The 27532-nt window shown below is 35.3% G+C and overlaps 2 protein-coding genes and 2 non-coding genes across 4 annotated transcripts; 3 read left to right on the top strand and 1 right to left on the bottom strand.

Moving 5' to 3' along the window:
• Positions 1-7330: 7330 nt before the first annotated feature.
• LOC113299570 (probable mediator of RNA polymerase II transcription subunit 36b) lies at positions 7331-10647 on the top strand. The gene is made up of 7 exons (XM_026548607.1): positions 7331-7472; positions 7863-8173; positions 8325-8420; positions 8527-8604; positions 8690-8866; positions 10090-10158; positions 10318-10647. Exons 1-7 carry the CDS (start codon positions 7451-7453, stop codon positions 10486-10488), a joined length of 924 nt encoding a protein of 307 aa, XP_026404392.1. The 5' UTR covers positions 7331-7450; the 3' UTR covers positions 10489-10647.
• LOC113300892 lies at positions 9065-9199 on the top strand. The gene has a single exon (XR_003335996.1). It is a non-coding gene; the product is annotated as a small nucleolar RNA snoR74 (small nucleolar RNA).
• Positions 9431-9501, top strand: LOC113300848. Its single transcript, XR_003335957.1, has one exon. It is a non-coding gene; the product is annotated as a small nucleolar RNA snoR60 (small nucleolar RNA).
• A 1194-nt stretch (positions 10648-11841) lies between the features above and the next one.
• LOC113295945 (F-box/FBD/LRR-repeat protein At1g16930-like) lies at positions 11842-16562 on the bottom strand. The gene is made up of 4 exons (XM_026544276.1): positions 15552-16562; positions 13434-13478; positions 13085-13146; positions 11842-11893 (listed from the first exon to the last, which is right to left on the bottom strand). The coding sequence occupies exons 1-4, from the start codon at positions 16560-16562 to the stop codon at positions 11842-11844; spliced, it is 1170 nt and encodes a 389-aa protein (XP_026400061.1).
• Positions 16563-27532: the final 10970 nt, after the last annotated feature.

Raw genomic sequence — 27532 nt, 5'->3', positions numbered from 1 at the left:
ATATGCTTGCCTATATTTATCTTTGACACCGGTCAATAATAGATGACAAACTTGGTCTCCTAGATAGTAGCAGTAAAAAAGCGATCTTCGTTATAGCAGGCATATTTCCTTCCTTTTTCTTTTTCTGGGAAGTTCCTAGTGTAGCCCTAAGCAATGCAGAATAGGGTTTGGAGTTTAAAAGTGAAAAGGTTATATAACACATCTATTATTGGCTACCGAGACTTGTTAGCATAGACAGAAGGTCTAACCAACGAGTGAGAACAATCTTTTTGTTAGAATTGCTTAACTTAACTTTGTTCATATAAAATTCATAAGATGAAGAAGTTACCTACTGATATAATCTCTCGCTTAACTGAAGAAACCATAATCAACTGCAAACTAGTTTCCAAACTCTAGAGAGATATTGCAAGTCATATCAAGGTAGGTTCGCTTTTCCAGGTTTGGATGGGATCTGCTTCACAGTTTTGTTATGGAGGAGAGAGCAATACGGTGACATTGATATGCACGGGCATTACTCTTACAAGACACTTGTGAAAATCGACACTCATCGGTATATTGAGCTAGAAGAACCCTTGACTGGGATGGTTGGATCATGTAACAATTTGGTTTGTTTCTCGGTAAAGGGCAAGTCCGATATTGCGAGTGATCCTATCTACATCTGGAATCCCATCACTGAGGAATATGTATATCTTGCAACATTCAATAACTATGAAACATATCAATTCTTCTTAATATAAAGGAGGATGTAGAGGCTGACGTATCAAGACCACATTCATCCTCAGAAATGGTGTAAAAATAAAGGTGCCACGTGGATTTTTTTTTCCCAAAGGAAATCAGGAAAAATATGTTTCTTCGAGGCTCACGACCATATAAGCAGATAGGATAAAAGGACACAAATGTTGAACTTGAAATAAATTATATATATGGAAAAATCGACCCATCTTTAGTGTAGAAAGTTAGAAATTTGTTACCAGATCCAAAAGGAAAAGATGCGTCTTCTCGCGGTTTCAAGTAAAATCCAAATATAATATTATTTTGTTGCAAACAACTTATGTTATTTTCGTTAATCTTATGTTTGACCAGGAAATAATGTTACAGATTTAAGTTTTAACAGAATAAATACGTCTTTTCGCTAAAAGACGCTGCCTCAAATAACTGTCTCAAAATATACGAGAAAATAGGCTTTCGTACACGCCTTTAAAATATGAACATGATTATTCAGTAACAGTTGCATTTGGGCTCTGGACATGACTATTCAATAATAGTTGCATTTGCATATATAATGTGCCGAATGCACAACACTGATCACATTATCTACGATGCAACAAATCCCTCTTCGTCGTGATTCAAAAGGTAAAGGTTTATGAAATTTATGAAAACCATTTCTAATTTATCCCTATTTTCATGTTCTAATCAACATTTAACTCAATTATTTTTACTTATTTATAGAAAAATTATGCATACTCAGAATTTTGCATGTTCAATAAAATGTCGGAACTTGGATACTCTTATTCCCGCGAGGGTAAAATTTTTAAGGTTGAATGGAACTGAAAAGATTGATGTTTGGGCTAAAGTATCTGCTCACACAATTTCTTCATATAATGTGTGACCTCGGGCATCAATCTGCTCATACCGGTAAAAATTCAGTGATCTTACATTTATGGTTCCCGATAACTTCTGATGAGTTGAGAAAAAAATGTTTCGATAAGTTGTTTTGTCGATAAGAATCAAGATGACACAGAGCAGGATAAAGATGTTTCGTTAAAGAAATCCCAACACCGCCAAACAAGTTAGATGTTTTTCCCTTTTCTTTTTGTTTTTCTTTTATTTCTGATGAGATTATTCTAGATTGGATCAAGTGGTAAGTAAGGATGCTTCAATGTAAAGTACTAATTTTTTAACATTAAGTAGTGGGTTTTCTGAATTTGGTATATTTCTTACTGCTTTTGATGATTAGGTTGATTTAGTTGGAGATTATAATGATGCTGGTGATCATTTTAAACTTGGATGGATATCACTGTAACAATGCTTTCATGTAGAGTAACTGCGTGTGAAAAACAAATTGCTAATTCTGATAATATAAACACCGATATAAGGGAGCAGATTATTTCATTAAATCTCATACCTACCTAAATGTTTTGTGGGCTGATGAGGTATTTTGGTATACAGTGGATTCGTTTAGTCATCATTTTAGGAGAAGTTCTGGCAATAGTTTTAAATTTAGACTTATGTTTAAGATACATAACTGTCTGACATTAATCATTACTTTCACCAGTGACCAGAGATGGTCTAGCTGGCGAGATGCTGAGGTATTTTTTTTAAAGGTAAGATATTCTATTATGATAGATGGCTTCAGAATTCGCTTAAATATATAGAGGACCATAGGGTTTCAGGTAGGTTTATACAAAAGCCAACGAGACATTGTTGGAGATGTGTGTAAAATGGTTCAAATGTTTTTCCAGTCCAACCATATTTTTAAGCAAATAAATAAAACTTATATTTCTTTGATTCATAAGAAGAAAAATGCACTCAACGCTGCAGACTACAAACCCATAGAACTATGGAACACATCTTATAAAATAAACTCAGAGATACTAGTTAACAAAGTAAAGTTATTGGTAGAGAAAATCATTTCTCCATATTAAGCATCAAGGCAGAATAATCAGTGACGATACCATCATTGCACAAGCGATCGTTCATTCTATGAAAAAAAGAGAGGGGGGAAAGGATGGATTGCACTTAAGTTAGATTGTCCAGAGCCTTTGATAGGCTTGAATGGAACTTTTTAATCAAGGTACTTTGGATTTTGCGAACACTAGTGTGATTTGATTTATCAATGCATAAGTACTACGTCTCTATTAATGGTACTTAATGTTTCTATTTCTCAGAGTTTCGTCCCACTAGAGGGATAAACAAGGTGATCCATTATCACCGTACTTATTCTATCTAGCCATGGAGTTTTTGTCAAACAATTTATCAGAAGCACAAGAAAACAAAACCAGTATTAAAGTGGCAGGCCGTAGTTCTCCAACCATTAATCATTTACTTTTTGCAGTTGATTGCTTGATCTTTACTCAATCAACCCTTTCTTATGTTAACAATCTTTTAAAGCTTTCCTAAGATTTCATTTCACATCCGGGTAAAATTATCAACTTTGATAAATTTTCGTTTTATTCCAGCAAGCTTATTAATAGATGGTTGCTTTAAAACTCACACACATCCTTGATGTCAAAACTATGAAAGCTAAAGACAAATATATGGGTTGTCCACTATCTTAGGTCATTCCAAGAAATATTCCTTTAAAAAAATTATAGAGAACTTTGAGCACATATTATCAAGTTGATCTTCTAAATCCACGACTCAAGCTGGTAGGGAAACAACGGTAAAACATTTTTTTTAACTATATTCTTTTATATCAAATGGGTATCTTTCAACAACCTAAACATCTCATCAAGCAACTAACTGTTATTCAAAATAAATTTTTTCGAGGTTATAATTCTAATTAATAAGGGTTTTAATCCTCTTGCTTGGCACAAACTTTTTAAATCCGAGGAGATAGGTGGTCTTGCTTTCGGAGACCTTAAACTAATCAACCTAGCATTACTGGCTAAGCTAGCATGAAGATTGTGCATTGAATCCAGTCACTTGTGGGTAAAAATACTAAAACCAAAGTACTCCAAAGACTTTGACATTCTGTATCATAAACCATTTGGTTCTAGTACATCATGGGTTTGTCAGGGAATTGAAAAATGTCTCAGAGTACTTTTAGACATTCGTTTCATGGAAGTTGATAATGGCAGAAAGAAAAGACCTGGCACGATATATGGAGTATCGGTATACATCAACCACCCATACCAATTGTAGGAAACCATGAAGATTATGTTTTTATCAATTATGTGATCATACCGCAATCCAACAATTGGAGTGTGACTGTAGTAGATTACTTATTTGATGCCACAACTGTAGCAAGAATTCCACAAATGTTTTTGGATATTTCTAAGGAAGACAATTAAATGCCTCCAAGATGTGAAATTTTTTCAGTTAAGAATACTTACAATCTGTTGCCAACAACATCAGTGATGCAGAAGCAGTTAGAACTATTATACCTTCGCATGTATGGAAATCTTTATGAAAATATAATGTTTCCTATCATATAAAGCTCTTTGTGTGGAAATGTATCAGACGGACTATACCAACAAGAATTAAGATTGCAAGTTTTAATCCTATATTGAAGAAACTATCAAGCATATCTCAATAGAATGCAGGCATGCTAGGGATGTTTGGAGATGTATAAATATGGATATTGACGCATTCAAGAATAACCCAGTCACTGTATCTCAATGGTGATGCAGTTGGTTCTCTAATAATCATGCTTCAAGGGCTGATAGATGGAGATACATGCTAATGGTTGGTTCTTGGATAATCCGGAAAGACATACACAAATTTGTTTATTAAGGAGTATCAATTAACCCATACAACTCAATGAATAAAATCTACTATTATTTGTCTCCCTGCATGTTTACTGATAATCAACATGCATCATTAGTTGACACAATTTATTCTACCATTTTGCCTGTTTCACATTGGAAACTACCTGAGGTTAATTTTGTAAAGTTCTATGTTAATGCCGCATTTGTTATGACACTAATCTTGCTGGAACTGCTTTGGTCTTTCAAGATCATGCAGGGTAAAGCGGGGACATTAGGGGAACATACTCAGAAGGCTACCTAACACGGATAAGCAGAATGCAACGCAATGCATGAAGCATTGTTATGGGCTAAAGTTTTGCAGATTAAAAAAATTCATATTGAATCGGACGCCGATTTAGTCATTAAATCTAGAATCGATGATATCTCTCCTACATTCATTGGGACCAGATGAATATTATTAAAGAGATCAAGCATATCAGTCTATACTTTGATCATTGCATTTTTTTCTTATATTAGTAGAAATGGTAATCAAGTTTCAGATAAAGTCGCTAAACTAGTTAAAGGTGACATGAAAGAGAGTTTTATTTCTCATGTTCCTTAAGTTATTTGTACTCTTCTGGCAAAGGATCAAAACTTTAGTTCTAGATCTCATCAATAAAATTATTTCCTATTATTATCATAAAAAAAGAAAAGAAATTATTATCATAAAAAAAGAAAAGAAAAAAATCACCATTTCTTATTATTATTAGGGGTGTGCAACGGACGGACGGTTGCGGATTAGGGGTCACCCGCAACCAAACCGTCAAAGTTGCGGATTTGGAAAATTGAACCGTGACTGGCCCAATCACTAGCGGATTTCACATCTGCGGATCAACGGGTAATGCGGACCGGATGCGGTTTAAGATTTAGTCAGAAAAAAAAAAAAAAAGTAAACAAATAAAACCGGTGAGGGAATTTTTGGACATGCTATGCTAGGCATTTTATCAAACAACTTGCGTGCATAATAATGAAAAACAAAGTAACTGATTTGGAGTAGAATTAGTATACAAGGACTAACAAGCCGAAAGGAGAATTCCATAATGTAGATACGGACATCATTCAAAAAAAAATCAAAAAATATTTGGACAGAAACTAACATGAAATTGAGCGAAGGGGAACTTCTTTCATTTCAAAGCAAACTTCGTTAGGTTAAATAGCAGAATACATGGCACCGTCCGGAGGCTCATAAGCTTTGTTTTGTCGGGCATTATTTTTTTTTGTTATAATCTACGGTGCGGGTGAATCCGCGGATTTACAAAACCAACCGCAACCAAACCGCTAAACCTTGCGGATTTGAAAACTCACTCGTGTCCGGCCCAAAGACTCTTGCGGATTGGTTTTCAACCGCAATTTTGCGGACGGTTGTGGATGAAATTCGCGGTTCCGGATTTTATGCACACCCCTAATTATTATCAATCATAAAAAAAAAAAAAGAAAATAGATCAATGGACTTGGGTTCATTTTGCTCTCCCAGTCAAGTGCATGATGCAGGGTGAGCATTTGGCCCGTAATCCGCGGATTTAACCGGGACCAACCGTTCATTTGCGAATGGATGTCCGGACCATTCGTTAATGGGTTGGATGCGGATGGAATTTTTGAAATCCAACGGATAACGGATCGGGCCCGGATGCAACCTTAAAAATCCGTTGGACATCCATATCCGTTATATGAAGGTAATTTATATAGTTCTAGAAAATACTATGGATCATTTAGAAATTTTTAAGGTGTTTGCGTAGGGTCTTGTACATGGCATTTTTATATGAAGGCTATTATTGGGGCGTCACATTCCATTAGAGGGGCATCACCTAATAGGACAAAAACTGGTCACCGATAAGTAATATCAACAATCCCTTATCTCAAATAATTTTGTAATGACTAAACAACCCTTATTTAGTTAATTTTAATTTAATGTATTTAGATAAAAATTAAATTAATGAGTTTAGTTGTATACTTGGTGAATTCTGGGACAAAGTTTTTTTGGGAAGAAAAACTGGCCGTAAAATAAACTTCTACGGTTGGAAATAATCCAAACTTGGACGTAAAATCACTTATACGGTTGGAAATAATCCAAACCTGGACGTAAAATCACTTATACGGTTGGAATTAAAAGAAAACTGGACATAAAATCAGATTCTACGGTTGGAATTAAAAGGAACCTGGACGTAAAATGAGCTTCTACGGTTGGAACTAATTCAAACCTGGACGTAAAACTACATGCAAATAAAAATCTACGGTTAGAATTAATCCAAACCTGGACGTAAAATCTCCAAACTTGGACGTAAAATCACTTATACCATTGGAATTAAAAGAAAACTGGACGTAAAATCGGATTCTACGGTTGGAATTAATCCAAACCTGGACGTAAAATCACTTCTAGTTAAAGGGTAATCTAGACATTTTGTATATGTGTTAGGATATCCCATAACCACTTTTTTGGACATTAACAATCCAAGTGAAGCCCCTTTATTGGTGTGTGACGCCCCAATAATAGTCTTCTTTTATATTCCTATACATATATAGGATATGTAGGTTTTATAAGGAGTCATTTGTGTTAGCTTTATTTTCTTTACTATAAATTTTAATTAAAACAAATCCATTGGATTATCCGCATCCAATCTGTCCATCCGTGCATCCACTGGTTGTAAATCCGTTGGATATGAATTGGATGCGGATGCCAAATTTGAAATCGACAGCGCAATGGATTGGATGCGGATGAGGCGAAAACCGGTCCATACCGGTCCATGCTGACCCGTAGCAGCACTCCTAAGAGACCAGGCCCAAGTAGTGCAAAAGAGAGCAACCGGCCGACCTGACGAAGCCCTTAATAAGACCTAAACCCTAAAATGGGAAAACTCAAATTTTCGACCTCCCTATAAAATACAAACCTAAAACCCTCTCAAAACTGTATCTCCCACTTTCAGACTAAACCCTAACTTTTTTCGTAGACCTAGGGAAGTCACTAACAAGGGAGACTAGCAACCATGAGGCCGCCAATGACCAGAGGTGGTGACTCTTTCTCGTCTTACTGCTCTTTGTCGTTATCTTATTGTTTTCGAATGTTTCAATCTCATCGTATGTTTAGGTATTTTGTTTGATTGTTTCTATCAAATATAAGTTTGGGTTTTTTCAGTCTCATGGATGTTTAGGGGTTTTTGGTTTAATCATATGTAATCAACTGATTTTAAGTTCTTAATTGATGATGTGCTTATTTTTCAACTGGTCTTACGGCACAAATACATTTGAGAACAGTAATGGTTACGCAGTTTCAATGTCTGTAACTGTTTCAGCTACTTGTAAAGTCTTTTGTTGTTTCTGGGCTGCAGTCCTTCTTTTAATGTATTACCCTTGTTGTTTCAAAACAAAATCTTATGAAATTTTTGATTGATTCTACAGGACGTGGTGGTGGTGGATTTAGAGGAAGAAGTGATGGAGGAGGTAGAGGAGGAGGAAGAAGTTTCGGTGATGGAGGTCGTGGTGGTAGAGGAGGTCGTGGTGGAGATAGAGGAAGGGGTGGTGGTCGTGGTAGAGGAGGAGGTCGTGGTGGTGGACGTGGTGCTGGTGGAATGAAAGGTGGAAGCAAAGTTATTGTAGAACCACATAGACATGAAGGTGTTTTTATTGCCAAGGGTAAAGAAGATGCTCTTGTTACTAGGAATATGGTTCCTGGGGAAGCTGTATATGGTGAAAAGAGGGTCTCAATTCAGGTGACTATCTCTCCCTTAACTTGTATGAAATATGAAATAATGCTCATTTTTTGTTATAGATGATATTACTGCAAACCATGAGTAGTACTGACTTTTGGGTAAAAAGTTTCAAAAATGAATTTTTGTTGATAGAAGTTTTGATTGTATACAGAATGAAGACGGAACAAAGATTGAATACAGAGTCTGGAATCCTTTCAGATCTAAGCTTGCTGCTGCTATTCTTGGTGGTGTTGATAACATTTGGATTGTGAGTGCATGTTTTCTTCAACTCTGTGATGATTTTTATTCCAGTTTTGTTGTCAATGTTATTTTCCATTGCTTTATCCTTTATTAAAATTTAAATTGATTTACAGGTTCCAGGAGCTAGGGTTCTATATCTTGGGGCAGCTTCAGGAACTACTGTCTCTCATGTCTCCGACCTTGTTGGACCAGTGAGTGACATATTTTGTTTAGTTCAGTATTATTTGTAAATTCCGAAATTATGTTCTGACTTTTGAATCTTCCCTCTCTTGATAGACTGGAGTGGTGTATGCTGTTGAGTTTTCACACAGAAGTGGAAGAGATCTAGTTAACATGGCAAAGAAGAGAACAAATGTTATTCCCATCATTGAAGATGCTAGGCATCCTGCTAAATACAGGATGTTAGTTGGCATGGTTGATGTCATTTTCTCCGATGTTGCCCAACCTGACCAGGTATTTGTGCTACACTAGTATCTCATCTCAATTTGCATGTTTATGTTAATATTGTCAGATCTGATGTTCTCCATCAGTTTTTTGTGTACAATTAACCCCGTAACTTGTTTAGCTTGCTTTGTTTTGCACACGAAGTTGTTGTTAGTAGTGTTGTGCAGAAATACTGCATTTAAATTCTATGTCATTTAACCTGATGAACAAAAAGCAGGGATTTGTTGCCATTGTGAACATGTCTCTCGTTGATGTTAGGGAAATCTAAGTGAGTCATTGTTATTGGGTGAACCTCTTTAAATGATTTAATTAACAGAAGGTTCAGTAAACGATGATACATGCCAACTTGAAACTTGTTTAATCTGTACGAGTGTTGTGTGATTTACCGAATCAACTGTTTGTAGTTGCCTATATGGGTGAGGTGTAAATTATGCCAATGATCCTTATTCCTAGGTTAGGTCATTGGTTTACCTAACTGTGAATAGGAGTTTTAAGTAGCTTAGTCATATCATTTCTCTTCTCTTTGCTATCTGTGATTGTGATTATGTTGATTTTTGTTACTTTCATGACATCTAGCATATGATGATAACACTCGGATTCCCCTTCTTACACTACGGGTGATGTAAAATCGAGCTTCTGATGCGAACTGTCCTTTTGATTTCACTTGCCTTCTTTTGCTGTTTTTGAATCAATCTCAGTGCTTTAGTACTTTCAATTTGACAACCGAGTTGATTTGTATGGTATTTTTATTAAAGAAGAAAAAGTTACTCATGCTAGCCTGCTCAGGTCTTGCTTGTGATTTGACAGAGATTGATACTGGTTTTATTAAATTAGTAACAATTTCATTGAGTGTCTTTTGTTGCATCTAATTTTCCCAATGACCTCTCAATGTGTTGGTCATCATGAATACGGTGTTTTATTGCATTCTTTAGTTTCTTTCGTCTTTAGGTAGTACGAAGTACTTACCTTACTGAGGTTTACTAGTGTGGTGTTTAGGTAGTGCGAAGTACATAGCTTACCATAAAAAATCAAGTTCCAAATGAGTTTTACTTGACACTCCGTTGAAAAATCAGGTCTATATTTGTTTCTTTTTGGAGTGTACAAGTAAAAGGTTCTCTTCTAGTGTTGCCAACGTCTATCAAATGTATCACTTGGTAACAACTTGCAGGCTAGTAAAAGGTTCTCTTCTTTTTGCTGTCAAGTTGCTGAACTAATTGTTGTTCTACTTGCAGGCTAGAATCTTAGCTCTGAATGCTTCGTATTTCCTCAAGAACGGAGGTCACTTTGTGATATCAATCAAGGTTTGTTAGTGTATTTTCATTTTTATTTTTAGCACGTGTCATTCCTTAATATTTTTCCTGAATCTAATGTTTTAGTTCTGCTCCCACTATTTAAGAAAGCTTTGTATTAATCTTCTTTTTTCCCCTTCAAAAGTTTGATTCATTTCATCGATCTTGTAGGCAAACTGTATTGATTCTACAGTTCCAGCTGAGGCAGTCTTTGCCCAAGAAGTGAAGAAACTGCAGCAGGACCAGTTCAAACCATCTGAGCAGGTTACTCTTGAGCCCTTTGAGCGTGACCATGCTTGTGTTGTTGGTGGTTACAGAGTGCCCAAGAAGCAAAAGGCCTAGGACCGGCAAGAATCTAGTGTTTTTTGTTTATTAGACTACAAACCTTGTTTTTAGATTTTTATCTTGTATCTGAATTATTAATGAGTTCATATAGTTTTGATCCTTATCCTGAAATATTTCAAGCATGTTTTGCTTAGTAATTGAATCATTCCTACAAAAGAAATCGAAGTGTTCCTCCATGAGTTATATGCTGCATATTACCATTGGCGTTAATGGTGTGTCCGGGAATTTTGGCACCGAGAACATAGTTTCAAGGTCTATAAATATACCATGCCAATATACCCTGAAAACGTAAGGACTTGTCAAATTACAAAACTTCATTTTGTCTTTACTAGCCCCGACCAGATTGTTAAATTACACTCATCACGCTTGCAATTGCAAGTTTTATTCTAGTTTGTGTGCAAGTGCAAACTCAAAGTCATGATCTTGATGCAGTCTTTATCATGGCTTTGATAAATCCTAGGCTTCATTCAAGCTTCACTCGCCAGGTATACCCTATTCTGGCTATACATATAATTGTGGCCAATTCGGCGATAGCATTTTCTGTTGGCCTCGTATGTTTGCTATGGAGGTGGAAGGTTATGGTGGAACCTTCTATTTAGGTTTTGCCTATTTCCTACCCCTATAATTCCTAGATCCTATCTTTACTATGCAAACTAAAATTTGTATAACTCATTTTATATTGGGTAAACAAAACCCACTTAATGTTTCCTAATCTCCATATTAACCTAAAACGAACTAATTAGGTTTAGAAATTTATTTGTACCGCCTTCACCAGGTTTGCAGATCAAACCGTAACTACTTTGCATTTCCGTACCTTCTCTAATAGCATGGACAACTGAAGTAAAACTTCATTAATATAAAATTGAAAATTGGGCTAATTGGATTCAAAACCTAATTGAAAAGAAAAAAGAAAGACTGCATAATCGATTTTGCGATCAAAGTATATCTTTTGTGCTTCTCATTTGGGCACCGAACCTTTTTTTTTTCTTTTGAAGCAAAACCGAACCTTTACGAGAACATGTGAATGGGAAAAAATTGAATATAGTGGTTAATATATAGGGGACATGGTGGTGCTAAATTATGATAGGGAAAATGTATGGTAGGGTCTGTTAACCAAATGTTACAGTAGGGGAAAAGTTAGGCTGAGATCTGGGAGTGAGGAAGAAGAAGACGGTGGTTGATTAACTTTGTTAGATACCTATAGCGTATGTCAGGGTCTGTTTTGTTCACCTAACTTATAAAAAGTCAAACAAAATATAATGTGTAGAGTTGGGATGGGATATAGGGAAAATGAGGATAGGAAATAGGTAAAACCTCTATTTATTCATATGTTTGTTTCACTATTCGAGGTTACCACTTATCCTCGGGCAGGTCAATGAGAGCTCTTGATGGTATATGAATCCTAGAACAATATAGGGGGTTATTTAACTTGAGTTAGTACAGTTCTTCTCCCATGATTTACAGTGAAAACTGAGGTTTAAGCTTCAATTTTGTCACTCCAGCGCGTCAATATATTTTAAGTAACCAACGTATTTTCAATGTATTTTTCTCTTTGGAAAGATTTACAATGGTGTTCTTACAGCTTTGATGAACTCTTAAAAACAGTTTTAAGCAATCCAACAAATTACTGTACATGAGGGTACATTATTTATATCTACTTTTGAAACCCAATAAATATATCCTTATACAATAATAAATATGTCTCTATTTTTTAATAACCTTATCCATTTAATATTATGTTACCTTAATACTCTCACCACTAACATTCACCTACCATTCCACCACCAACCTTCAACAACCACCACCTATCAACCGCCACTACCACTCCACCACCATTGCACCACCACCATCAGTTCGCCACCACCATTGACTCCACCACCACCAGTCCGCCACCACCATTGACTCCACCACCACCAGTCCGCCACCACCACTGACTCCACCACCACCAGTCCGCCACAACCACCACCACCATTCCGCCACCACGACTGACGTCACCACTGCCACCACCGACAGTCTTCCACCACCACTGACGCTGCCATCAATCCGCCACCGCCACTGCCGCCGTCACCACCAGTGGTTTAGATATTTTGTATCAACAACAGTAATTGATCCAAATAAAAATATAATCAGCAGTAGAAGTTGATCCAACTTAGGGGATCAACAACAATAGTTGATCCCAAAAAAACAATGGATCAACAGTAGAAGTTGATCCAATTTAGGGGATCAATAGTAATAGTTGATCCAACAAAAAAAGGATCAACAGTAGAAGTTGATCCAATTTAGGGATCAACAACATTAGTTGATCCATGTAAATGCAGTCAACAACCAAATTTAACACCAAAAAGTGACATACGAATGAATGAATTTTGCGTGAGTCGAACACGCATCATCTGACATGGAGTCAGCCATGCTACCATTGCACCACAAATTCAACATTTGAAGAATTTACATCTACGAAATCCAAGCATTTAAACTACAAGCGTAATTATACTAATCCAAGGAAATACGGTCACCATAGCAACAAACACCAATATTATGTTGGAACATCCACCACCACTGCCGCAAATACAAACAACCACCACTATAACTATACCTTCCACCACCATCAAAAGCATCTAATACAAATACAATTATAATAATGTCATTACCACTAACCTGAAAAATGGCGTCAACAACAACATTTGATCCCATCTAGGGATCAACAACAGTAGTTGATCCAATAAAAAATTGGATCAACAACATGAGTTGATCCATAAATGGGATCAACAACAATAGTTGATCCCATAAAAACTGAAGTTCAAAAATATTTTTTTTATGCCCGCCGCTGCCACCACCACCACCCTTAATAATAGTAATGTTTTATGCAAACATATAACATTTGTTACCCTTAATTACAAATAGGTATATATCCAATTTAGTTAGCAAATGGTAAAGTTACATACCTTCCTTGGCTGTCCTGAACCAGTTCTTGCTGGAGGAGGATCCAACTGTGAAAAGAACCAAATAGTTTAAGAGAAGGCATTCAACTCCCACTAATTGTTTCTAGTAATGACAAAATAATGAATTCATGGACTAAAATGATACTAGCAAAGAAAAAGGACAAATACAAAATGATACTAGTATAAACAAACAGAACTAGCACATTAAGATGGCCTTCTACTGTAATGATCTGTAATCACTAGCACATTAAGATGGCCTTCTACTATAATGATCTGTAATCACTATACGTGTTTGTAAAATATACTCCAGAACCACTGCTGCAAAAACACCAACAACCTCACTACTACAAAGAAAATACACCACCATAACCTCCACAAACCACCACCATCACTGCTGCAAAGACACAACCACCACCTTTTCCTTCGATCCAAGTACACCTACCACCACCACAACAACAACATCCAAATAAAGTAAACACCTAATCAATCGCTTTCCTTTTGATCTAGTCATAATGTCGATCGGTATTATTGGTTACATATATCTACCTTTAAAATTGATTTTCAAACCATATCATCAATTTCCAGATCTGAAAATTGAAAGTATAATCATCGGCATAAATCTTTAACACAAAATTATAAAATTGAAAACCAAAAAAACAGATCCTTGTCTGAATATTGTTCCAAAACCAATCTCTAACCTAAGAAAATGAAGAACAAATCTCTCGATTATTCCGCTGAAAAATCTCTTTCTCAAATGAAATTAGGTTACTACAACATGTTCGAATTGAAGATGGTGGCGTAGATGATGGTGACGAAGGTTATGGCTATGACGCAAGAGAAAAGAGTGGTGGTGGTGGTAACAGAGGCGGTAGTGGTGGTGGTGTCTTTCGTTTGAGAGAGAGAAAGAAAACCTTTTGATCTCAAAAGAAAAGAAAACGAAAGTTAATCTATTACTGTGCAGGAGGGTAAATATGGAAAGATGAAAGGATTAAATATAGAGAGGGATATATTTATTGTGTGATAAGGATATTTGTACAGTCCGTCAAAAGGAGGGTTCAATTACCACATAAATCAACTATTAGTAGATGGTAACTAGTTAATTAAAGTTCTCACAGGAAAGAAACAAGGGAATGAAAGTACACCACCTAAAACAACGGGAAAAGGTGGTTCGCCGTTTAAAAGAAAGTATCACAGAAGTCATCTAACTACGAAACAAGCTAAATAAGATAGCAGGAAATCCTTTGTTTTCATTGTAATGGTTTTGTCATCATAACCCTAGCATATCCTCCAACCAAAAAACAGATAGCAAAATCACCAACACAGACTTGAATCAGAATATGATTGTCATAGATGGAGTGGATGCTGGAAGCACAGATAACTTATCAAAAAATTCCCATTTTCCTCAGTCACTAGAATGTGTGAATCCGTAATCGGTAAGGTACACTTCTTCCAAGACTGGCGCCTTTGTAAACAAGAACCGTAGAAAGTTGAATTCATTAGCACTGCCTCAGAATTTTACAATGTGAACTGCTAAGAGGTAATTCAGAGTGTGTTTAAGCTTCCAATAGTGTTCCAAGCTTCCTGAATTAGACTTTATCAACACAATAGTCAGAACAAAATAACGATAGTTAGCACCAGGGCAACTTGATAGGAAAAACAAATAACCTAAAGACAACAATATGAAAGAACTAGCATGAATTTATGAAGTTATGGTTATCTCATCACAAGATGGCTGCACTGTTGTTACATCTAAGTGTTTCTACCAAATACACAATTAAGCGTCAGAAGAAGATGCCTTAATTTTCTTATTAAGAGCTGAAGGTGGAAATAAAAAAGGTTTGGGATGTAATTACCATGTCCAACATTAAGGAGAGAGACTTGATATTATGAGATATTTTCAGCAAGTAGGCAATTCCAGGAAGGCAGTCTTGCGAAAGGCATGTTTCCAGAGTCATGTCTTGTAGCTTGTTGAATAGCTGAGTGACTTTGTAATAGGTCAGGAGCGTTCGATAGAATCTTGGAACACGTTATAGAAAAATAAGACAATATCCCATCTTGACAATGTTCTAGCGTACTAACTTTTTGAATGAGAAAGAAAAATGAAAAAGGAAAAAACTATACTTTGAGGACTCTGTGAGATAGCGTTAGAAACTTCACATCACTGAGCGCACTTAAGAATTTCACCATAAGCTTACCAGATTCTACATCCTCTGCAGAAAGCCCTGAATCTTCTTCTTCTAAACCATTATGGTACCAGCGCATATCTTCTAGTAATTTGATATCAATGTCAGCAGTTTTAATAGAAGAAAGGTTCTCTATGACGTTGTCTTCCGATATCAAACCTTTGCATCTTAAGAATGTCAGTTTCAGAGCAATTAACTTGATAGTATTGCTGCTGCCATACCAATCTTCTTGTAGTGTAGCCATTGGACACCTTACATCATTAAATTCTAGTATAAACACTTCGAGATTTGGAAAGTAGATATCGAACTCAATGTAAGTATCTACTATTTTCAATGATTCAAGATTAGGATACTTAGAGAAGAACTTGTCAGTTAAATCTTCATCTTCAAATCCAAGTCCCTCAAACTTCAGACATTTGAGCCTAGGTAAATCTATAGCATCAGGTAGAAATATTTCCCCATAATTATGCCTACCATTCACTGCTAATTCAAATTTGGTTAAAGATGTACAAGTAAATAGACAAGCAGGAATCTTAACCTGTTGATTATCCCAAATCTCAATAGATAGTTCTTGAACATTACAGTCTACAACAACATGTATCCATGAATAAAGATGATCTCCAAAATAAGATTTAACATCATAAATAACAATGTCAAGTCTCTGTATATCAGATCTCTCACGACGAGCTAATACCTGGTCAATAAAATACACGATGACATCCTCCTCTCTCATGTATAGGTTCCTAAAAGATTTCTGATACATATCATCCGAGTGGAACTTCAGAGTAGGAAGAGATTTCCAAAGATACCTCCATCTTTTGGACAAAATGCTGTTCTGAATTACAGACGTCATATTAATGAATGATAAGATTTTATGAAGAAGGGCATCTGGTAAATCACTAAGTTTATCTGTGTTATCAGATGCCAATGGTGCTTTTCTTGGTTTCATGCTTCTATTTATTTTCATGGTACTAATATCACAAGTAATTTGATGATGATACTGAGGGTTTTTGTTTCTCTTACCTTACTTCAGGTGCATTCAACGAAATCTGAACCAGAAATATTGGAGCAGGATAAATGGATCCCCATAGAAGAGAAGATTGAACACCGACTCTGCTAAAAGGGAAGAAGCTAGAACCCAAGCAGTCAAGACCTTTATCAGATACAAATTTCAAACCCTAAAAGATATTTCAATACTTAAACAAGCGCCAGAATGACAAAATGGCGGGAAAGCGCCAAATGTTCCCGCGTTTATTAAAGATGTAACATTGGGTGGGTGTTCAGACTTAATCGATTGTGAAATTAGAGAAGTACGAAATTAAATAGGGGACTTACGACAAGCCCCATCCACAATTCCCATTTTGATAAGCCAACGTGGGTTGGCAAAGTAGAAATTGACGTTTAATCCCAAAGTTGTTGGGCTTTGGACACTCTAGTCCTCTCCTCTCAAGCCTAGTACTAGGAGGTCCAAATTTACATAATTCAGAACGAGTTGGTCCTTTGGTGAACGATTTAATCCAAAATAAACTTTAATTGTGATAAAAGTACCCAGCAACATTTCTTCTTCATCGTCGGTTTCGATTAGATTTATTTGTCGAAACTCGACAGAGCTCTCCATCTATTCCGATTAAAGATGGCATCATAAGATTTTGACAAAATTTCAGCAAGGATTCGATTCATGGTTTACATCATTTTAGGCGTCTCTTTTCACATTTCCCTCAACACCGAACAATCTATGGAAGAAGACCTCGAATTAAACAAACAGATTTGGTAAATTTAATCTAATAAATCTTAAAAAAATTCATTAAATTTTACACCAGCAATTTGTTTTTAATATTTCTCGCAATCTTATTACAATTCTTTTATGATGCTTTAGGTATTCATTTTATTTTTATTAGTTATCAGATGCTATTCTTTTCTTATATCTAAGGTTATTTTTAACTAAATAGAGTTTTGGCCGAGGAGAAAACGATAAGGAACTATAAATTTTGGTTTCATACCGATTCTTTTGAGCAGTCTTCTGGTATCTGCAATCCCTGGTAATTGCATCCATATGATTCCTTTAATTTCTGTAATTTTTGATCTCATTTGTGATTTTAGTTTTGGGAGGGATTTAGGTTTTTGCTGTTTTTTTGTTGATTAGGTATACATTTCATATTAAATGATGGGTTCTGGTGAAAATATATGAGCTTCTGTCAATATTGTTGAATGTATATCTCATTTTAAAGATAGAGAAGGAATATGATTGTAGGGATTTGGAGAAATTTCGAAAATCGTTGTGATATTTCGTTTGTGTTTTCTTGGTTTGATTAATTGTAACTGAATATTGTAAACTTGTTTTGTTTATGTTATGTATTTTGTTGGTATGGGCGGAATGTTACTAGAATTTGTTGTATTTAAACCTTCTTGAAAGCACCTCTGTGTACGAATAAAAACCAAGCATCTCCTGGCATCAAAAGGAGGCGAACTTAATTAATTGCTGACTACTAAAGTTAGTTGTTTGTTAGTTGTCAGCACCACCATTTCCACGTCTTTGTATGAGAAGCAAAGAAATGCTTTTGCTTATTTCAGCATGTGAACTCCATTAGGAGTTAGGTGGATGACGTGTTCATTTTACAACCACATTTCCTTTATGGGTTGTGTTAAATATCAGGCAGGGGTCATTTGTTCTTATCGATTGAAAAGGGGTTTTGAGCATAACTCTGTCTTCCTCCAAGCAGTTGCTGGCATCATTTATTTAGAAATGATTGCAGTGGTGGTTGTCTTAGTTATCTACAATGGTGGTTGGAAGAAATGATCTTGATCATGTGTATTTAGAGGTAAAAAAATTTCTCGTCTTCTATTTTAAGTAGAGATAATGATTATAGCTCATATTTGAAAGAAGGTGTTGAAAGGGAGCGGTACCATAGAGATAATCATGACTCCTGTGTACTCAACGGTTCTAAATGGAATTTCTGAATACATAAGGATAATATGTGTTTCTCGATTCTTAGCACCTTGAATGTATGAAATGTTGTAAACTCTGAATTTTGACTTTAGGGTCCAAATCATATTGATGTAACAGCTTGTGCTATTGTGCACATGCATTCAATTGGTGATGCTGCAAGGATGATTTAGTTTGGAGTTTCAGTTGGAATGGTAGCTGGAGGAACAGAATCCAACATCCATGCTTTATCAATGACAGGATTTTGTAGGTAATGATCATCCATTTAAAAACTCTGCCGAGTAAGTCGGTCTTTTCTTTTCTAAATGGTATGAACATGTTTTTGGGTCAGTCTATGAGGGAAATGGTAGTAACCTGGAGCGTCTAAGACAGGTGAATGTTTCATGCATATATTCGATTATTATATTATATTTTCGTGTTTTCTTGGTTAACCTAGGCCATTGGGTTATTTAGTCTTCTACAGTTGTACTATGTAATATTCTTAATATTTTGAAGCCACTTGGTTATACTTTCTCCGGGTTTGATACACCTTCCTAAAGCTAATTAGTATTGCCAACGGAAAAATCAAATTTTAGCCCCAAAATAATTTGCTTTTTACTGCACTTTTATATAGGACTCATGTTTACATTCAGTGTATCATCTTTGTATCAGATTCCAGGTGTTCAAATTAAGGTGTGTGTCTTGATGCTGCTGGCAAGATTACCATTTTGTAGAAGCTCAATCTTGGAGAGATTGTAACCCCAATTACTACCTCTGGTAAGTCTTATTTTTTCAATAGGGTTTAAATTTAAGTTTTTGTGAACTTGCTTCTGTACTTCATATTTGAAGTCTTATGTCATAAAATCTTTAGGAAGTTGGGTAAAATTTTCGGAGGAATGTGTTTTGTTGAGTGCTACTTATATCCTCCCGATGAGTTTCAGTGTGTGAGTTTTGAAACACATCATAGTGGATAATTATGTGTCATTATAGGGGACAACATAATATCAAATTCTTGATTTCATAATTATCTTTTTAATTTTTTCGTCTTCTTACCTATACCTAATAACAATTCTCCTTGTTTATTTAGTTTTCTAATTGTTAATGTGCTATTTAGTTGTATACATGTTGATTCTTGATGTGTACATAGTTGTACACGTTTATTCTCAATGTGTACATAATTGTACACTTGTTGATTTTCATGATTATTGTTCCTTTCTCCTTGTTAGTTTCAATGATTACTCACATTTTAACCCATCTATCTTCTTTTACCTTCTTATGGATCCAAATTTAAATACCTTGTTGAGTTTCTATAAAAGTGAGTACTCTAAATTTTCAGTATTAACTTAATAGTAAACTTGATACTAGCAAAAGTTTAATATTTTTGAATTTTTTGGTATTTTTGTTTTAATGGTGTAAACAGGGTGCTTGTGAGTCACCAACTAAATCTTGTAGTTGTTGTGGAAGCATCATGGAGGATGAGCTACAACGTGAAAATTGTGAGTTAACTACAGTAGAGAGTCTTGAAGTGTACATAATTATACACCTATTGATTCTTGACGTGTACATAATTGTACACCTTCGTCAAATACAATGTTGTTGTGTTCATTTACAGTCAAATGTCTAGAGTGTTTTCTAGAGTCGAACTTTCTCTGAAGCCAATCTGAGATTTGACACTCTAACTTCCCGTTCTTGTCTCCTCATGTGTTTAATGGGTGATATGCATTCAATTTATCTTACATACCACTAACACAATTCAGTTACTTACCAACCTCTGTGAATGTAACTTACAAATCGATGATTTGTACAAGAATAACTCGCGTGTTTGAAAGATTTATTTTAAGATAAAAGGAACAAGTCATGGAAAATATATATATATTTTTAGGTGATAAATTCATAACTACATATTTTCCATTTTGACTAGTTGTGTAAATACTTTTTTCATTAGAAGCATGGCTAATGTATGTTTTTTTGGATGGTCTTCGTCATGTATAATGGTTCAGCTTAAAACAAAAGGTGTCGTTACTGGTTGGAATCCTTGGATTAGAGGTGCATTTTTTGGAGGAAAAAAAGAAGACCAAGATAGGATTAATCGATTCAATCAGCAAATTCATTTTGTTCTAAGCGCAACTCCGATATGGATAGGTTTGTTTACTTCTATTGCTTGTTTTTCATTTTTTTGGTTGCATTTATGCCTGAAGAAGTTGTCTGATGTTGAGATACTTGTAAGAGTCACATTGTATGCATGCTCTTATAGAATACTGTTATATATGCAATTATAGAATACAAGTTTGATGTATCCAAATATGTGTGTTAAGTGAAGGTCTCACGTAAAATATAACTTTCAACTTTTTTTAACATGTACATAGTTGTACACATGTTGATTCTTAATGTGTACATAATCGTACACCTATTGATTTTTAATGTGCACATAGTTGTACACCTGTATTGAGCTATAATATGTATCAATTTGGTTTGCAGCATGTGACAGATTTATTGGGAAGGGAAACTATGATTCTTATTTCTGGTATGAATTTGATTTAGCTAATTATTTCACAATGTTGCTTGATTTATCTAGTAGTATTGAGTGATATGCATGTAGTTATGTTTATGTTGTTATTATGAGATATATGTTCACCCAGGAATGTTAGAGCCTTGTTTCTATGCTTGTCTTTTGCTTATCTCATGTGTTAAGACTTTTGATGTGGATGGGGATCAAATGATTGTTTAGGCATTATATCATTAGTAAAATATGTGTGTCTCAAATTCTCAAACTTTTTCTTTCTCTCAATTGCAGGGGGAATGAAGATCAAAGATGATAAAGATGGGTCCTCGCCTCATGCTTCTATGCTTGTAACCCAAGATGTTGCAACATGATGATAAGTATTTGGTCTAATTATATACTTGGTTCCTTTTTTTGATTCTCACCTCAATGTTGGTCTCGGATGATAGTAGGATTTTGTGCATTATGATATCTTAGCTGAAAAATTAGGCTCTATACATGTTTTGGAGGAGTGTACATATTGGTGCACTAGTGGAATTCCCAAGAAAAAGTAGGTTTGTGTGTAGTTATGAATGCTCGTCTTTATGCATGTATATATTGGTGCACCTGTGTATTTTTCATGAAAAAGTAGGTTTGTGTGTGGTTATGAGTGATCGGTTTTGTGCATGTTTGGCAGAGGTGTACGTATTGGTGCACCTGTGTATTTTCCATGAAAAAGTAGGTTTATCGTGATTTATAGCGATTGTGAATGATCAGCTTTATGCATGTTTTGAAAGTTATGGTTTTTCCGTGGAAGTTGTATTGAACTCTAGTATGTTTGAATTTGGTTTGCAACATGTGACTGATTTGTCAGAAAGGGAAACTTTGGTTCGTATTTGCTGATAATAAGTTTGTGCAGTTAGGCCCAAATGGATTATGTCTCTTTAATTTAATAACTGCCTACATTTTTATTTTCATCTTTTTCTTTGTTTTATTTCTTATGTGGTTGTTGGTGAAAGGTTATTACTTTTATATCAAGCTATGGTTTCTTATGTTTATTGTTTTTTCCTGGATGCAGGTTAACTGCTAAACCATCCTATCCAAATCCTTCCATTATTCAGCGAGAGCTTGGCGTGGTTGATATTTTTGTCAGTATGTGCAAATTGGAGTGGCAGTCTGGCTATTATGAATGTTGGATTTTCTGCATTTTTGCCGACGTGTACGTAGTTCTACACTAGTGTGAATTAAAAAAATTTAAAAAGTGAAAATTATAGTCATATGGGTACTCTTTTTATAGATCTCGAAAAGAGCTTTCCGAATATACTAAGTTTGTGAATTTTGGACGAGCGGTTCGAAAGATAAGTTGTTTTTTAATTACTTATATATTATTTAAAATTGCTGACATCATCATGAGTCATTTTGGACTAAAATGCAAATATTTGGACTAGGGTTATTAGTGTACTTTTCATATATTTGGACTAATGTGTACCTAGTTGACTCAAGCTGGACTGAACCATATTTTTGGACTGACTTTTGGACTAAACCGTATTTTCCCCGTTGGCAAATGGGGTTCCTCCCTGCTGCAGCTTGGAGTTAACCGGGCGACGAAGATTTTGTTGTGCGAAATACATTGTGCTATATTGCAAAAGAGTTTTGGCTGTTTAGTACATTCTCTGCCGATATAGGCGTTGGCCAACACATATATTTTCCATTTTATTTATCTCAATTTATCACAAGTTTTTACCTCTTCCTAAAACGATTTTTTCGATTTATTTTCTGATTAACAAATAGAGATGAAATTGGGAACTCCTCGGTATAATCAAGAGCAACTAAAGTATATTCAGATATTACAAGAATTGGATGATGAGTCGGATAAGGGATAGAAAACTGAGAGATACTATGTTCACAATAGCATTCCCCAAAAGATGGATGTTTCGAGACCAGAAGTCTCCCACTATGTGTCTTCTGATCAATATTTCCAGAGCCGATTCTGCATGTCTCAACTGATTCTTCAGATAATTGTCGAGCTTTGGCGGTACAACCTTAATTTAACGATCAGTATGATGTACGAAATATTCGAGGACATAACTTTTAACAAAAAGTTACTGCAGCCTTAAGATTGCATGCGAATGTGGCACAAAATTGTCGAGGACATAGCTTTGAACAAAAAGTTATTGCAGCCTTAAGATTGCATGCGAATGTGGCACGGATGCTATGCCGCTTGGGACAACCAATATAAGGTTCATTACCCAAAACCCACAATTATTTTGGATATAAGATGTTTTTAAGGACACCCAGGTTCACAAAATGACATAAATGGTTTGCACGAATTACTTCTTTTTGAAGACCTATTGTGGAATTCCCCCCCGAGTAAATTCACAATCAACGACCATAACTACACGAGGTATTATCTGGCGGATGAAATCTATCCACAATGGTCAACCTTAGTTCTAACAGACAATTGAGAGTGATGGGTTTTGTGATCTGTAGCATTTTAACATCAAACATGACTTCGCGGAAGGATGTTGAACGTCCAATTGAAATGTTGAAGAAGAGATTTGTTATTTTTTGGGGCTATATCATTTTTTTGATCTTGTTGAAATGTGTTAAAGCAATGTTTTTTGCTATATCAAGCTTGTTGTCAAGGTTAGATTATTAAAACTATGTTTTAACTTCTGGTCTACTAAGTCAAGTCTCATACTAGGTTAGAATTTGGTAGTTGAGTATCAGACATTACCCTTGAAGACTGAAGATCGACGAAGACATTTGGAGAACTTCTGTATCGGGTATGTGAAGACTGAACGGTTCTATTTTATTCACTATCTTACCATTTTATCTTTTTGAGACGATGTCGTATGACTTCTAATATATTTACAAAGAGGAAGTTTCAAGTCAAGATTGTCATGTTAAAAATCTCGAAATATGATTTTAGGAAAGATGTTCAACGATCCTTAACAATATTAGTTCTAAGCAATTTATTGTTTAAATAAATTGGTGTATCAATTGAAAATCGACCATGCATTGATCTTATCACCTGGGAAATTTTCAAACATCATAAGAGAGAAATATAGAACCACTGATATATCTTCTCAAGGTAGGTTGGTGAACCAGTTCACAAACCATAGATATCCGAGATTCAAAAATACAGGAGGGTAGGCAAACCAGTTCGCAAATTATGAGTACATATGCGAACAATTCACGAACCGTTGTGACCATATTTATTAAAGTTGGTATTTTAGGATAGCAGTTGGCAAACCCGGTTCGCGAACCGTAGTCAAATGAGTTCGGTAGTCTTGTAGGGTTGGCGAACCCGGTTCACGAACCGGTGCACCCTGACTCGTGAGCATGAAGGTTCATGAACTGTTGTACCAACCGTCCCAGCATATTTTAGCAGATGCACAAAGACTTTTTTTTTTTTTTTGTTAAATATGTTTAGCATTGCTCTAACTCTCAAAGATGATATATATGTATTGCTTATTTCGTGAGATTTGTTCTTTGCTATCAAATTCCGGTGATTATAATATATATCTCATAGGTTAAGCTCTTAACTCTTGCGAAAGTGGATCTATTTTGAGAATGGAGGTATTGATCCCTCCACGATTACACTTTGTGAATATACTTCTACAGGATTATGTAAGATGTTCTCTAGGAATCTACTTACTTCCTTGATTGCATAACCGCTAGGATATAGTGGTGAACTTTAATGCCTATGTTTGTACATGGCTAGAGAATTTATAATTATTATGTTGAGTCATATCGCACTAATCTTTCTATTTTCGTAACAGGCATAGAGAATAATTTTTGTTAATGACTATTTTTCTCACGAAATTCTTATATCTCAATGCCTCTAACATTAGGATAGTTATTTTTAACTTATTTGTTCGTGACTGACGAGAAGAGGAAAAAAAATATTGAGATACTTATTTACTTTGTTCGTAACTGGTGAGTAAATTTGTATGTACAACGAGAATCCTTCTCTTGTGATAAAAGTTAGGATTGCTCATGTTGTTTTTTCGGAAATGATATCAAATGGGGGAGAGTTCTTTTGAACTTGTGCTTAATGGTAATATCTTTGTGGGTAGTGCGGATGTGGAATTGTAGGAGATTCTTGTACCTTTATATCTCCTTGACGCGAACCGAGGTCCCTTTGTGAAATCATCTCTACTCTTGAATACTCATTTGTTTAATTCATCTTGATCACGATTTTTCGCCTATGCCAATTTTGTTAACAAAAAGGGGGAGAATTATTAAGTAGTATCTTACTACGTTACATATGGCTATTCAGAGCATCATGTATGGGGGAGTGGATTGTCATCTATAGGTTTTACCTATTTTGCAAAAGAAGTAAGTATTGAATAAGGGGGAGAACATATCACCATAGTTTGCTTCGTAGTTGTGATGCAATTGAAGTTTGAGGAAGTTAACAATACTATGTTTCTATATAACAACCGATGAGTAGACTGTGATTAATTACCCCATTCTAACGAAGCTCTTTTTGAGTATTGTCATAAGTTGTCATCGCTATGGATCTTCGACAACAAAGGTGCTAAATAAACACATGCAAAATAATAGAAGAACTTAAAGTGCGAAGATTTAAAGATGTTTTATGAAGAACCAAAGAAAACAAGCATAATGGTTGAGCTGAAAAGTTTATTTATTTTGAATCCATATGTATTGAATAGTTTTATCATTAAAACTGATAAATGGGGAGATTGTTAGGGCCATGCTCGGTTGAACCCGTGAGTTTTGATATCTCAAGCCTATTGTCAATGTTAGATGATCAAAACTATATCTTGATTTCTAGTCTACTAAGTCAAGTCTTAGACTAGGTTAGAATTTGGTAGTTGAGTATCAGAAATTACCCTTGAAGACTGAAGATCGACGAATACATTTGGAGAATTTCTGTATCAGGCATGTGAAAACTGAACCATTCTATTTAACTCACTATCTTACTATTCTATCTTTTTGAGACGATGTCTTATGATTTCTAGTAGATTTACAAGGAAGAAATTTCGAGCCACGCTTGTCTTGTTAAAAATCTCAAAAGATGATTCTAGCAAAGATGTTCAACGATCCTTAATAACATTAGTCCTAAACAATTTATTGTGTGAATTAATTTGTGAATCAATTTAAAATTGCCAATGCAAATGATTTTATCACGTGTGAATGTTTCAAACATCATAAGAGAGAAATATTGGACTATCTGATATTTTTGCTCAAGGTAGGAAGGCGAACCAGTTCGCAAACCATATATATATCAGTTTCAAAAATACATGAGTGTTGGTGAACTAGTTCGCAAACCATAATTTCAGATGGGAACAATTCATGAACCGTTGTGAACTAATTTATTAAAGGCATTTGGCGTACCCGGTTCACGAACCATAGTTAACTGAGTTCGTAGTCTTATAGGGTTGGCGAGCTCGGTTCAAGAACCGTTGCACCCTGACTCGTGAACAAGCCTAACGGTTCGCGAATCGTTGCGCCAACTGTCCCAGTTTAAGATTTTAACAAATAAACTTATTTATTAAATATATTTAACGTTGCTAGAACTCTCTTAAACATTTCTAAGACTTCATTGAACACTCAAACACTTATGTGTGTGCATCCTGATTAAATTCTTAGATGTTTAAATGATCATCAAATTGCTTTAGTTCTTTGGCATACTTTTCAAACTGAACAATCATTATACACGGTTCCAGAACTGGTTCTTAATGTATATTCTTCTACTGTATTTCCAAGAACTAAAAATGTTTGCTTGATTCTCAAGCTATCTTAGATTGAATTCTAAGCAACCCATGGTTTTTGAAAACTTTAAATAGAGATGTTATTCCAACTGAGAAAGCCAATCCCTGACACTGTCATAGTTGATTCTAGAGTTGTCCTCTGAGAAACATAATTAGGTCTACGACGTCTAAAAGACTTCACATTGGAGATTCGTGAAGTCAGGTCCGGATATATTTCTTTTATGTTATCGAGGTTTTCATAATCTCTTTCAGGCAAGATAGATAGTAATCGCAAAGTTCTCTTCGTCTCAGACTTTATGATTCCTCAAGATAGATATCTGAAAATTGATCTTTAGTTGATCTTTTGGAGATTGTTCTTGAGAGGTGGTTAAGAATATAGGGTGCGCTTCGAGAGTCGCAAGTTCCGGATTTGTGGGGTTTAATAGCTTTATCTATTGCAAACAAATTTCCTCACCTTGATCTAAACGAAAATCAAATAGGTTTATCTTTTAGAAGTAGAATTGGTATCAAAAGTCTTCACTTCGGATGAAACAACTCTTAGGATGTGAAGGATGTCAGTTAAGGGAATCAATTGCATAGAGCCCTGCGAGGTTCAAGAGACATAAGAAGCGCGACTGTAACTGAATTATTTGGAGTGTGGATTCAGACTCAATTACATTCCAGTTCAAAGTCTGATAGTATGCTAGTGTCTATAGCGGATTAATATAGTTGGTGTTCAAATTTGGACGAAATCACGTGGTTTTTCTGTAGTTGCGGTTTCCTCGTCAACAAAA

Source organism: Papaver somniferum, chromosome 7 (assembly GCF_003573695.1).
Source record: "Papaver somniferum cultivar HN1 chromosome 7, ASM357369v1, whole genome shotgun sequence".
NCBI lineage: Eukaryota > Viridiplantae > Streptophyta > Magnoliopsida > Ranunculales > Papaveraceae > Papaver > Papaver somniferum.
This window is presented reverse-complemented; position numbering and strand designations above follow the sequence as displayed.